We start from the raw sequence: 14,439 nt of genomic DNA, 5'->3' as shown, positions 1-14,439 counted from the left end.
GAAGACAGTGACTAGGAGAGAGGGACCAGGAGAGACCAGAAAGAGAAAGACCAGGAGAGATTGATCAGGAGACCAGGAAAGACCAGGGGGAGAGACCAGGGGGAGAGAGACCAGGAGGAGATAGAGAGACCAGGAGGAGAAAGAAACCAGGAGAGACAAGGAGGTGATAGGGAGATGACCAGGAGAGAGTAGGAGATTAGGATTAGTACTTACGTCTGAGGAGTTCTTGTCAGCCCCAGGGCAGGAGAAGGTGACAAACTCATGACAGCGTTTGTGTACGACGAAACAACACACTGTTGAGCAGAGAGAGAGAGAGACACTGTCAGCATACAATTCATATATTTAATCTACCGTAAAATAAAACACTGGGAAAAGGGCGGGCATACACTTCCTTTAATATTACAAAACACGGTACACAATAAATCACTTCCCATAGACTTACATACAAAATGCAACAACGTGTGTGTGTGTGTGTGTGTGTGTGTGTGTGTGTGAGGTCAGACCGGTTGACATGATGAATTATTTAGGTTAATTAACTTGGCAGGAAGCTCATGGCAACTGGGGAGACCTACCCAGGGTTCCTAGCGGCACAGAGAGAAAAAGCAACATGTCCTACAGGGTGTGTGTCTGTCTGGTTATTCTATTGCACTGAAAACTGGTTGACCTTCAGTTTCTCCATGAACTTGAACCTGGTTGATGTCTCTTTCTGGGAGAGAGAAGGAGAGGGAGGGGAGAGAGGGGGAGTGAGGGGGAGTGAGGGGGGAGTGAGGAAGAGAGCTAAACTGGACTGAATGAATTAGCAGGGGAAAGATGCAGGGCATTCTACACCACAGGAGCAGTGGAAGAGTTCAGTTTGTTTTTCAACTGAATTGTTCACATTATAGGTCACATTAAAGGTGGAACAAGTTCTGACATGATTTTTCTTGGTCTCATTCTTTTACATCACAAGAACCTGGGATTTTAACAGTGGTGTGTAGACTTTTACATCCACTGCACATGTAACCTAAAATACCTATTCAAAGTTGGTTAAAATGTAATTAATTAATAATTGAATCAATTGCACTTCATCACAGCAAGGTGTGGGTTGGTCTGCAAAACAAGACTAACACTCCATTGAAACTCTGACTGCAGAGCTCCTGAAGGTTTTCCCACACACCTTGAGGAAAACTAAAACAAATCCATGCAGGGCAGAATTAGGCCAATATCCACTAATAATAAACATTGAAAAAATAACAATGAAATTCTGGAAACATATCAAATATGTGACCGCTCCCATTCATCACCAAGATCCAGGGATGAGTCCCAGATCCAACCTGAGGCGGAGTTCCCAAACCTGTTCAACCGACTCACTGAAGTGCCAGAACCAGGACGGCCAGTTAGAAGGAACCCAATTACAAAACAAACAGAATTAAAGCGGCAGTACGCCATGCAAACGGACTGGGGCTACTGACTGAAACCTCGACAACATATAGACTCAGCGAGCACAGCCTGGACGCCTGAAAAGGGCAGACACAGGAAAGCCTGTCACCTGGTAGAGAAAATACTGCCTGGTCTCTGGAACACAGCGGAACCAGGACAGCGGCATTTCCAAACAAGAACCGTAAAAAGGTGTCATTTCCCACAAAATGTGAAAACATGCGTCTCTGATGAGAACAGGTCTCATCCCTCGGGGGAACCCAGGGCTGGTCACCTGGAGGTCTACATGACCACCAGGTGAAACACACTGTTTGACAGACAAACACACCTGTGCCTGTCACCATGGTGATGTGCAGTCGATAAGACCTGATCATTATTTTATCATATTGCACTGTGTCGTGCCCCATACTGGCCATATATCACACCCTCACACGCTTCATTGGTTAATTAACACAGTGCATATTGTTACATCATGTCAACAAAGCATATTTCATTGAAATGAGCCAGAAACATGCCGACCGCATCTCTTCCTAACTGTGTCTTCTGCTCTGCCTCTCCATGTGTGTTTGCGTGGGCGGGAGGCACAGCTGGGAGGTGAGTGGGTGGAGGAATCGTCTGTTAGTGTTTTCATGTCTTCCACAAAATCACTGCAGACTAACTCAACACACACAGACACCATACAGACGCACACACCATTCAGACACACACAGACACACATACACACCTCAGTAGTGAAAGACAAGCCTAGTGAGTGTGGCCAAGGGGTTCTCTGGCCTGTTGCTTAGCAACCAGCAGAACCGGGCCAACCCCTGAGGGGTTAAAGGGGAGGTACCACTGGAGAGACCTAGCCCCGCCCATGACCCTGATGTACAACTACAAAAGCCAATCACCTTAGAGTCAACGCTCAAACAGGAACTTAAGGAAAGAGAAACTACAGTAGAAAAAGAAAACAGAAAGGAACAGACAGAGAAGGAGAAAGCGAAGGGAGAAAGAACATTTCTTTTATTTCTCACCAAAATGCACTTGGTAAGAAATTTAAATATGTAAATTTACAAACATTGTAAAAAACACCCTCGTCGGGAATTTGAACAACTAGTCGCAGGTGTAATTTGTAGATTTGATAACCTATAATTCGTAGAACCTACATTCAGTTCAGTATTTAAAAAAATTAAATAATCTACAGGTCAACTTTGATCCAACCAAGTCATCCCTCCACTGTTCCTTCTGGATGAGGTAAACTGCAACCACAGGTTAGCCTGCAGAAAGGGTCATGCACTCTGACCTCTATACGGGTTCTAAATTATTCCAGAATAAGGAACTGCACATTGCCAGCAGGTGGCCCTAAAATCTGGTAATTTTGGCCAATGCCGTTTATTTATTTATTTTTCAAATTCCGTGATATCAGTTTAATTTCTTTCGGATTCCATTTTTAATATCATGCTTGCATATAAATCCCTTAGGCAGTAGAGGTGCGTAGGACGGCTGTGTTTTACCAGCACAGGCCAGACACGCCATCCACAGACTGTATGGTTCAAGTTTAATTCTAACGATCGCAACTGAACCATAAACCCGCAAACACATAAAATGCTGCAGTAACATACAGTTCGCTTAGTGCTGTTCAGATCACTTCATTCTGTTTGAGCGTGGGATGGCAGCTGAAATCTGTCTTTGAGAGGCATACTTTGGCCTAGTTCTCATAGGTTGCTGGGGGGGGGGGAGTATGTTTTAGGCCTAGCAATGTCATACAACCCACCCAGCCTTCATCCGAATAAAATTGTTGAGACCGGGGGTTATGGCGAGTCACCAAGCTCACCGCTAGGCAGGTAGAACTGTTGAAACGTGCCCTCGGTTTTTTTGGCAGCGCGTTCCTGTGCCTGCAGAACGTTAGCATTTTCTGGACAAACCGAAAATAAATAATGAATCAAAAAATAAAGTGTGCCATCGATCTGGAGTCCATGTGAAGGATGCATCGACATCTTTCAGAACTGTAACTACCGAGTGACAACAAGGTCCATGTGAAGGATGCATCGACATCTTTCAGAACTGTAACTACCGAGTGACAACAAGGTCCATGTGAAGGATGCATCGACATCTTTCAGAACTGTAACTACCGAGTGACAACAAGGTCCATGTGAAGGATGCATCGACATCTTTCAGAACTGTAACTACCGAGTGACAACAAGGTCCACGTGAAGGATGCATCGACATCTTTCAGAACTGTAACTACCGAGTGACAACAAGGTCCACGTGAAGGATGCATCGACATCTTTCAGAACTGTAACTACCGAGTGACAACAAGGTCCATGTGAAGGATGCATCGACATCTTTCAGAACTGTAACTACCGAGTGACAACAAGGTCCATGTGAAGGATGCATCGACATCTTTCAGAACTGTAACTACCGAGTGACAACAAGGTCCATGTGAAGGATGCATCGACATCTTTCAGAACTGTAACTACCGAGTGACAACAAGGTCCATGTGAAGGATGCATCGACATCTTTCAGAACTGTAACTACCGAGTGACAACAAGGTCCATGTGAAGGATGCATCGACATCTTTCAGAACTGTAACTACCGAGTGACAACAAGGTCCATGTGAAGGATGCATCGACATCTTTCAGAACTGTAACTACCGAGTGACAACAAGGTCCATGTGAACTAGTCCCAACCACTAAGCAAAGGAACGACACAGCCTGCCGTGCCCGTCCTTCCAGATTCACGGCAATTTTGGAGTAGGCAAAACGAGATGGTTATTAATAATATTAAGAGAATATATTCAAATTGTATTTTCATATAAAGATACATTTTTATTTCGTGATTCCGTCCGTGATTTCCGACAAAATGATATGGCCCATAGAAGCCTATATAACCCCTCTCAAACAGTCAAACACTGTTCCAAAACTTGGAGGTCAATACAGGTTCATCATCACACCAACAATCCAGCCACCTGAACTGTCTCTTTCCACGTCCTGTGGCACTTAGCTGGTCTGGTTAGTTAGCTGGTTTAGTTAGTGGTCCAGACTAGTTAGTTAGCTTACTGGCAACTGATCGGTCAGGTCATAGCAATGACTTACATTTACTTGAGAAATCTGAAACAAGAACTGCAGCTCGTCAATGAAAGTGTTGCTCAAAGTGTTGTGCAAAGTCAGTAGAACATTATTAGAAATGATTCACTTGCTGACTGTTCTCAACAGCCAGATCTGCCTTGGTGGCATTTCTCCATAGCAAGGTTATATGCTTACTGTACAATAAAGTTGGGCAATTGCATGTTTTGTATTAGCTTGATTATGTACATTTAAAACATTGATATGCAATTATAAAATTGCCACCTATTTGCCATCAGACATCCAAAGAAGAATGCTTCTTCTGAAATGCTCATCGTACCGATAGCAAACAACTCTACAGTTAGATAAACAATGTCGAGAGGTACATTTTGAAAAACCTGTGCAAAGGCTTAATGCCTGTAGGTCTTTTCTAAGTGAAGGCATTCTACAATTCTATCAGCTCAGCCCTCTGATCCAGGGCAACCTAGAAAGCACATGGCCATCATTATCTCCAGGGAAACAGATGTTATATACACATCTAAAATCCTCTTTAACACGACAGCATGGAAAGAAATGCCTGGGAAAACCAGCAGCCTCCGAAGATAACAGGAAACACAGGCTGTTGTCTACTCCTGTCCCAGTCCACATGAACCCAACTGGGAGACAAAGACGCAGCCAATATTAAGCTACTGTGGTATAACTTTTTGTAAAGCTTTGGGACAACAAGATTATTTGGACTTAAGCTACAGCTATTGTTCATAACTTGTACTTGTTTAAAGGGAGGCCCAAAATGAGGATGTATTATTTGAGTATTTATTGTTCGGATTTGACTTTCACAGGAATAAGCCCAAACTTGATTAAACTGGTTGGCCGTGTTACTCATTTGAGCATTTGTCAACAAGAAGTTTGGATCAGAAGGCAGTGTAGCTTGTTCAGCCTGGCAGAATGAATGACAAATGTAATGGTACAACTGGGATAAAAAATTGTAACAAGATAAAACAAGAAGTGAGGTGTGAACCGGCATTCCATTGTTATGTATATTGCTATATATTTTTTTGCTTTATATATTTCTTAATTCTTACTACGTAGATGTCGTGTGCCGTGTCACAATCATTTAATTGTGAAGGATGTGTTATTTGGTGCATTTGACAAACAAACTACTTGAACTCTGCTGACCAGCTATTCAGTTAAAATCTTCAAACATTGCTTTCAAATGGGGAAACAAAGGGAAGCCAGGCTTTAAAATTATAAGCCAGAGAACTGAGTTAATGCCAACTCAAGGCTGATGTTCATCTACCATTGCAGAGTTTAACCAGTCCTGTGGGTCAGTTGGTGGGAACCAGGCATGTGGGTCAGTTGGTGGGAACCAGGCCTATGGGTCAGTTGGTGGGAACCAGGCCTGTGGGTCAGTTGGTGGGAACCAGGCCTGTGAGTCAGTTGGTGGAAACCTGGCCTGTGGGTCAGTTGGTGGAAACTAGGCCTGTGGGTCAGATGGTGGGAACTAGGCCTGTGGGTCAGTTGGGGGGAACTAGGCCTATGGGTCAGTTGGTGGGAACCAGGCCTGTGGGTCAGTTGGGGGGAACTAGGCCTGTGGGTCAGTTGGGGGGAACTAGGCCTGTGGGTCAGTTAGGGGGAACTAGGCCTGTGGGTCAGTTGGTGGGAACCAGGCCTGTGGGTCAGTTGGGGGGAATTAGGCCTGTGGGTCAGTTGGTGGGAACCAGGCCTGTGGGTCAGTTGGTGGGAACCAGGCCTGTGGGTCAGTTGGGGGGGGAACCAGGCCTGTGGGTCAGTTGGTGGGAACTAGGCCTGTGGGTCAGTTGGTGGAAACTAGGCCTGTGGGTCAGTTGGTGGGAACTAGGCCTGTGGGTCAGTTGGTGGGAACTAGGCCTGTGGGTCAGTTGGTGGGAACTAGGCCTGTGGGTCAGTTGGTGGAGGGCTTGACTGGTACCCGGCTTCCTGTCATGTTCAAACATCCTTGACCTCCCCTGACATCAACATGCTGTCAACACTGACAATGTCAGTAATAATAATAAACTTTTCATCATTTGTGTCAGTCCCAGTGGTTAGGAATATGGCCACTGTGAACAGCTCGTTCGAATGGCACCCCAGTTTTCTTAGTTATTTTGGTAAATTCTTCTGTAGGTGATTTGTGTTGTTTTCCGGGGGCTCTGTGGGGTTTGTTTGTGCTGGTTGGCTCAGAGGAGGATGTTTAAGTTCATCTATCTGAAGATGAGGGCTTTTTTATTGAAGGATGGGGAGTCACTGTCCTTTAGGTATTTATAGAATATAAACGCTCTTTTCTAGATGTTTCTAATCGGTAGGTCCTTCTGTGCTCTCTCTCCCCCCTTTCTCCTCACCTCTCTCCCCCCTCCCTTTCATCCTCTACTGTATATTTCCCCTGCTCTTCTCCTCCTCCCCCTCTTTCTCCTCACCTCTCTCCCCCCTCCCTTTCATCCTCTACTGTATATTTCCCCTGCTCTTCTCCTCCTCCCCCTCTTTCTCCTCACCTCTCTCCCCCCTCCCTTTCTCCCTTCCATCCTTTACTGTATATTTCCCCTGCTCTTCTCCTCCTCCCCCTCTTTCTCCTCACCTCTCTCCCCCCTCCCTTTCTCCCTTCCATCCTCTACTGTATATTTCCCCTGCTCCTCTCCTCCTCCCCCTCATTCCTCTGTATGTTCTCTATCCTCCCCCTCTTTCTCCTCCCCCTCTCTCCTCATCTCTCTCCTCCCCCTCTTTCTCCTAACAGCAAGTGATAACATGGGTCCTTCCTGTACAGAAGACAGACCATCACCACAAACACACACACACACACGCCAACACACTTAGCTACACACACACAGACAATTCCTCCACCCACACACACACTCACCACCCACCACAATGTCCCGCCCCCGTGACAACGGTGGCAAGTCTCTCAAACACACAGTCTGACAATGACATCCCATAATACTTCGTCCAACAGGCACCATGTTGTCATGGAGACAGCCCTCCCACGACTACACTGGCAGAGGAGAGAGAGCCAGAGAAAGAGAAGAGAGAGACAGAGAGACAAAGAGTGAGGGTGAGAGAGCCAGAGAAAGAGAAGAGAGAGACAAAGAGGGTGAGAGAGTAATAGAAAGATAGTGAGTGAGAGACAATGATAGCAATAAAGAGCGTGAGAGAAAGAGAGTGAGAAAGAGAGAGCGAGAAGAAGAAAGACAGGGAAAAACACAGGAAGCGAGACAGAGAGAGACCATGAAACTGATCAAATAATCAGGACTACTGGCAGACAAAACAGAGGATAACCAAACCCACACACAGGACAGAGACGGAAAGAGAAAGAGAGAGAGAGAGAGAAGAAAGAAAGAAACTTCCCCTCAACTCTTCAACCTGAGATTTACCTCTGTGTTGTACCCAAAAGGTTTCTCATCTGGGGTCAAGCAAGGCCACTGGTACCTTTTAGTTATACATTTTGACACAATAGCGGTCTCATTAACATAACCCTATTACAGTAGATCACTAATTAGCATAACCCAATTACAGTGGGGCTCTCATTAAAATAACCCAATTACAGTAGATCTTTCACTAGAATAACCCAAGTAAAGTAAAGCTCTCATTAGCATAACCCAATTAAAGTAGAGCTCTCATTAACATAACACAGTTATAGCACAACTCATTAACATAAACCAATTACAGTAGATCTCTCATTAGCATAACCCAATTACAGTAGAACTCTCATTAGCATAACCCAATTACAGCACAACTCTCATTAACATAACCAGATTACAGCAGAGCTCTCAACATAACCAGCTTACAGTAGAGCTCTTATTAACATAACCAGAGTCATGGGGTTCAACACCTGGACACAACGATGTAGCTGTCCTACGAGTCATGGGGTTCAACACCTGGACACAACGATGTAGCTGTCCTACGAGTCATGGGGTTAAACACCTGGACACAACAACGTAGCTATCCTACGAGTCATGCGGTTCCACACCTGGACACAACGATGTAGCTGTCCTACGAGTCAGAGGGTTCAACACCTTGACACAACGACGTAGCTGTCCTATGAGTCAGAGGGTTCAACACCTTGACACAACGACGTAGCTGTCCTACGAGTCATGGGGTTCAACACCTGGACACAATGACGTAGCTGTCCTACGAGTCATGGGGTTCAACACCTGGACACAACGATGTAGCTGTCCTACGAGTCATGGGGTTCAACACCTGGACACAACGATGTAGCTGTCCTACGAGTCATGGGGTTCAACACCTAAACACAACGAAGTAGCTGTCCTACGAGTCATGGGGTTCAACACCTGGACACAACAATGTAGCTGTCCTACGAGTCATGGGGTTCAACACCTGGACACAACGATGTAGCTGTCCTACGAGTCATGGGGTTCAACACCTAGACACAACGACGTAGCTGTCCTACGAGTCATGGGGTTCAACACCTGGACACAATGACGTAGCTGTCCTACGAGTCATGGGGTTCAACACCTGGACACAACGATGTAGCTGTCCTACGAGTCATGCGGTTCCACACCTGGACACAATGACGTAGCTGTCCTACGAGTCATGGGGTTCAACAACTGGACACAACGACGTAGCTGTCCTACGAGTCAGAGGGTTCAACACAACGATGTAGCTGTCCTACGAGTCATGCAGTTCCACACCTGGACACAACGATGTAGCTGTCCTACGAGTCAGAGGGTTCAACACCTTGACACAACGATGTAGCTGTCCTACGAGTCATGGGGTTCAACACCTGGACACAACGATGTAGCTGTCCTACGATTCATGGGGTTCAACACCTAGACACAACGATGTAGCTGTCCTACGAGTCATGGGGTTCAACACCTGGACACAACGACGTAGCTGTCCTACGAGTCATGGGGTTCAACACCTGGACACAACAATGTAGCTGTCCTACGAGTCATGGGGTTCAACACCTAGACACAACGACGTAGCTGTCCTACGAGTCATGGGGTTCAACACCTAGACACAACAATGTGGCTGTCCTACGAGTCATGGGGTTCAACACCTGGACACAACAATGTAGCTGTCCTACGAGTCAAAGGGTTCAACACCTGGACACAACAATGTAGCTGTCCTACGAGTCATGTGGTTCAACACCTTGACACAACGATGTAGCTGTCCTACGAGTCATGGGGTTCAACACCTGGACACAACGATGTAGCTGTCCTACGAGTCATGGGGTTCAACACCTAAACACAACGAAGTAGCTGTCCTACGAGTCATGGGGTTCAACACCTGGACACAACAATGTAGCTGTCTTACGAGTCATGGGGTTCAACACCTGGACACAACGATGTAGCTGTCCTACGAGTCATGGGGTTCAACACCTAGACACAACGATGTAGCTGTCCTACGAGTCATGGGGTTCAACACCTAGACACAACAATGTAGCTGTCCTACGAGTCATGGGGTTCAACACCTGGACACAACGAAGTAGCTGTCCTACGAGTCATGGGGTTCAACACCTGGACACAACAATGTAGCTGTCCTACGAGTCATGGGGTTCAACACCTGGACACAACGAAGTAGCTGTCCTACGAGTCATGGGGTTCAACACCTGGCCACAACGATGTAGCTGTCCTACGAGTCAGAGGGTTCAACACCTGGCCACAACGATGTAGCTGTCCTACGAGTCATGGGGTTCAACACCTGGACACAACAAAGTAGCTGTCCTACGAGTCATGGGGTTCAACACCTGGTCACAACGATGTAGCTGTCCTAGAGGTAGATCACTTCCACCCCTCTCTTCCCGGTCTCTCTCTCCTGTCTCTCCTGCCTTCACAATATCCTCTACACACGTCCCTGGTAGCTGTAGCTGATTTCATGGATCAACTCTCAGCATAACTCTGGGGACTCATTTAAACCACCACCTGGATGAGTTGGTCCATCTGAAGACACAGTAAAGGTGTTTCTGTTTACCACACTGTTTCAGCAGAAGAGATTAATTAAACATCTCTTCTGTAGTTGCAGACAGACGCATTTTTGTGTTTTAGAAATGTGTTTTTTGCAGACTCGTAGTACTGTAAAAATACTTGGATTTGTCTGGCAAATTTAATTTGAATGGACAATTGAGTTACTTGTCTGTTAGTAAACAAATGAGTATTGACCATATGCACAAGCAGAAACACTAGCGAGGGAAGTCCTGATAAGTCATTCAGGACACAGCTGTAACTATCACACTGATACTGGCCCCAGAGGGGAGCACTATCCTCAGTGATAGCTAGCGAAGTGTGACCTTTCTGATGATTTGTTATGGTGCTGGCTCATATAACAAAAGAGGAACTCAGGCTGCCTACTATTTCCTCATGTCTTGGCAGAAATTTCATAAAAGGTACGACTGTGAACCAGCGACTCGAATGTATCACGTAGAAGGTGCACGCCTTATCTTACGATCAACTCTGAAAGAACACCCTCCCCCGCAAGCCCCCCCTGGAGATTTTGGTTATTGCTCAAACTTCTATTCAGCTCTTCTAAGAGCAGGAGGTGTATGGCCTGGTGATTGAAGCCTGTCTGTAGTTATGATTCGCCCTTCTTGAGAGTGAGAATCAGAGAAAGTCAGAGAGAGGGAAAGAGAAACAGAGGGAGGGAGTTATTTTTTTGGGTTTTCCATATTTGTAGTAATTCCCCTCAAATAGCCTGAGGCTCAGCCCCTCCCTCTATGCGTTGATGTCCTCAGCCCCTCCCTCTCTGTGTTGATGTCTTCAGCCCCTCCCTCTCTGTGTTGATGTCTTCAGCCCCTCCCTCTCTGTGTTGATGTCTTCAGCCCCTCCCTCTCTGTGTTGATGTCCTTGTTGTGTAAGTGTCCCTGGGTTTGCTGTCGACCATTCAGCCAGTGCGCACACACGCACACGCACACACACACACACCCACCACACACCCACCACACACCCACCACACACCCAACACACACCCAACACACACCCAACACACACCCACCACACACCCACCACACACTCTCACACACTCTCACACACTCTCACACACACACACAACACACTTTCATGTGCACCATACACTTTCACGCGCACCACACACTTTCACGCGCACCACACTTTCACGCGCACCACACACTTTCACGCGCACCACACACTTTCACATGCACCACACACTCTTGCCTGCACTCGTGCGCGCACCCACCCACACACACACACACACACACACACACCCTCATTGTCCGAGGAGGAATGCCAAACTTCTTGTCTGGACTTGAATCTTCTAGTCTCTCAGTGTGCTACTGTGCGTGTGTGTGTGTATGGGGGCGGGGGGCTGTGTGTGTGTCAACTCTGCTGTTTCTGCCTTTTTTGACCTGATAAAGAGACACGGCTTCCCTAAATCACTCTCACTTCTCTCTCTCTCCCAGCACCTCTCTCTGAAATTTGCCAGTGAAATTGGACAGTAAAAATAGCCAGTAAACAGACACAAGTTGAAGGAAATGGAGAAAGATTGAGAAAGACAGAGTGACAGACCCAGAGAGAGAGGAACAGAGAGACAGAGCGACTGACACATAGACAGAGAGGAACAGAGAGGAACAGAGAGACAGAGCGACTGACATAGAGACAGACAGGAACAGAGAGACAGAGCGATGACACAGAGACAGACAGGAACAGAGAGACAGAGCGACTGACATAGAGACAGACAGGAACAGAGAGACAGAGCGACTGACACAGAGACAGAAAAGAAAAAAACAGACAGAATAACATTTCTGAGCCCAGAGGTTCGGTTGTGCCAGCTGATAACCAGTCCGTTGTGACGGTAACCAGTCCGTCGTGACGGTAACCAGTCCGTCGTGACGGTAACCAGTCCGTCGTGACGGTAACCAGTCCGTTGTGACGGTAACCAATCCGTTGTGACGGTGACAGAGGGTTACTGTGCTACAGCCCGTTCACATTTCCTGTTTCCACTCCACCAAACACTTGGTTGCTTATATTAGAAACACTCACAGTTACAGTTGATCCGTGATCCTGTCATCTAGACTCCAATAAAGAGTTACACCTCATAAAATTCAAGCAGCCCCTAGAAATTATTCAACAAGCCTGGTTTTGGAGATATCACCCTTCATTCAACAGAGAGTGTAACTCTAAACCCAGGCTAGGTGAATAATCTCTGGCAACTGTCTTCAGTACATAAAGTGAAACTATTGATTGAAATGACACAAACACACAGAGACTGATGACCACATCTCAAAAAAATCCAAAGGACCTACTGGGATCAATCCCAGAGACACACAAGCACTGTTCCCCAGTGACAACAGAACAAAACGTCTGAAACCAGAGGAACGTATATTCCACAGATGGAACCAAGCAGAACACAGAGACACTGGGTCTAACTGTTAACTGTTGACAGAAATAACTACCAGGGGAATATCCCTGTATGTTTGTGTGTGAGTACTATTGCTTACCTTGACACTGGAACCCCTGCTTGCCAAAGCCCCTGTCAAGAGAAACAGGGCAGATAATATTACACACAACACATCTTTTCAACACTGTAGCTGTTAACCCTCAGGCACCTAGAAAAGCCATGCCTGCAACACACACACACACACACACACACACACACACACACACACACACACACACACACAGCACTGTAACATGAAAGTATTCTACATTCCTCTGACCAGTGTAAATGGTCCGTATGTGTGTGTGTCAGTGGTGGTCTGTCACATTCATTACACAACTAAGCCAGTACAGTGTGTCCTGTGTATAAAGGCTAATATAGTTGCATATATATACATTTATAACATTACGTCTGTCTACTATCATTCAGCTGCACGTGCATCACCTGTACGCTACAGCGCGCTCGGGCGCACGCACGCACACGAGCACACACACACGCACACGCACACGCTTACCAGATAAAGTCGGTGCAGTGGCTGCAGAACGTGGGCTGCTTGAAGAAGCGTGCGATGAACTTGTGGTCCTTGACCTCGTGCACGTTCTTCTGCCGCAAGGCTCCTTGGCGGGCGAACCCCCTCGCGGCCCCGCTATCCCGACGCTCCGAACCTGCGGTGTTCAAGCTCTCTCCGTCACTGCTGCTCTGCTCGCGGTCAGCCATCTTAACGCGGAAGTGTGCAGAAAGGGAACGGGAGAGATATAGTGAGTTCGGTGCCTTTTCACGGCGTCGGTATGTGCCTCCCCTCCTCCTCCTCTCCCGATATCAGGTCGGTTTCCCCCGCTGCTGTATCCTGACTCCTGCCTGGGCTTGCGCTGCTGGGTCCCCGACTCCCCGCGCGCTTCGCTTCCCTGTTCGCACGGAACACTCCCTAGCGACGTGCTGTTGCGTCTGAGCTGCTGTGAGCAGCCTGCTTCATGCCGTGTGTTGTGTGTGTGTGTGCAGGAAGTAAAAATATTTGGTGTGTCAGAACCGTGCAGGGGCAATGAAAACGCGCCCCTTGTCGGTACTCAGAATGCCACGACACACAGTGTGGAGAGTAAAGAGGCTGTTATGTCGTAAATACTAGATTGGGTGTAGCCTGAGTCAGAGACAGAGAGAAGACAGGGTGAGGGGTGGGGGGGGAGATAAGGTATGAGGTCTAAATCAGAGATACAGAAACAAGTAAACACTTGTTGTGGATTTCGAGAGAACAGGCAGATAAGTGCAACTAGAATAAGTTAGAATGTACATAGAACTGTAGAAATAACCAGTCGGTTGCATTTATCTGAATATAGAAGCATGGCTTAATCACACTGTTAAAGTGTAATCTTCTGTTCACTTCCATATAATGTTATTGGCTTGTTCTGTATTGTTCCCAAAGCTCAAATTGGAGAAAAACCCACACAACAGGTTCACTCGATACTGGAATAAATTAGTATATAGGCAATATTTTATAGTTCTTTTTGTCTCTCTGTGTGCATGCGCGTTTGTGTGTAGCTGTTGGTCAGAAGCCAGGCTGATGCGGTTTTCCTGCCAGCTGCAGACTGACATTACTCTTATCACCTCTAGGGGGAGACAGACACAC

At 46.7% G+C, this 14,439-nt stretch overlaps 1 protein-coding gene across 4 annotated transcripts in view; it reads right to left on the bottom strand.

Moving 5' to 3' along the window:
• The window catches only part of LOC105009402 (protein kinase C beta type), a 34,823-nt gene extending 20,975 nt beyond the window's left edge, over positions 1-13,848 (bottom strand). The window contains exons 1-3 of one of the 4 annotated variants that reach the window (XM_034294119.1): positions 13,333-13,848; positions 12,880-12,911; positions 214-293 (exon numbers count right to left, since the gene is read on the bottom strand). In XM_034294119.1, coding sequence (XP_034150010.1) covers positions 214-293; positions 12,880-12,911; positions 13,333-13,535 — 315 coding nt within the window. In that variant the 5' untranslated portion in view covers positions 13,536-13,848. The remainder of the gene's footprint in view (positions 1-213; positions 294-12,879; positions 12,912-13,332) is intronic. The other 3 variants (XM_034294121.1, XM_034294120.1, XM_034294122.1) reach the window with 3 other exon arrangements.
• Positions 13,849-14,439: the final 591 nt, after the last annotated feature.

This window comes from Esox lucius, chromosome 9, assembly GCF_011004845.1.
Source record: "Esox lucius isolate fEsoLuc1 chromosome 9, fEsoLuc1.pri, whole genome shotgun sequence".
Lineage (NCBI taxonomy): Eukaryota > Metazoa > Chordata > Actinopteri > Esociformes > Esocidae > Esox > Esox lucius.
The sequence above is the reverse complement of the archived record's forward strand: the minus strand, read 5'-3'. Positions and strand labels throughout refer to the sequence as shown.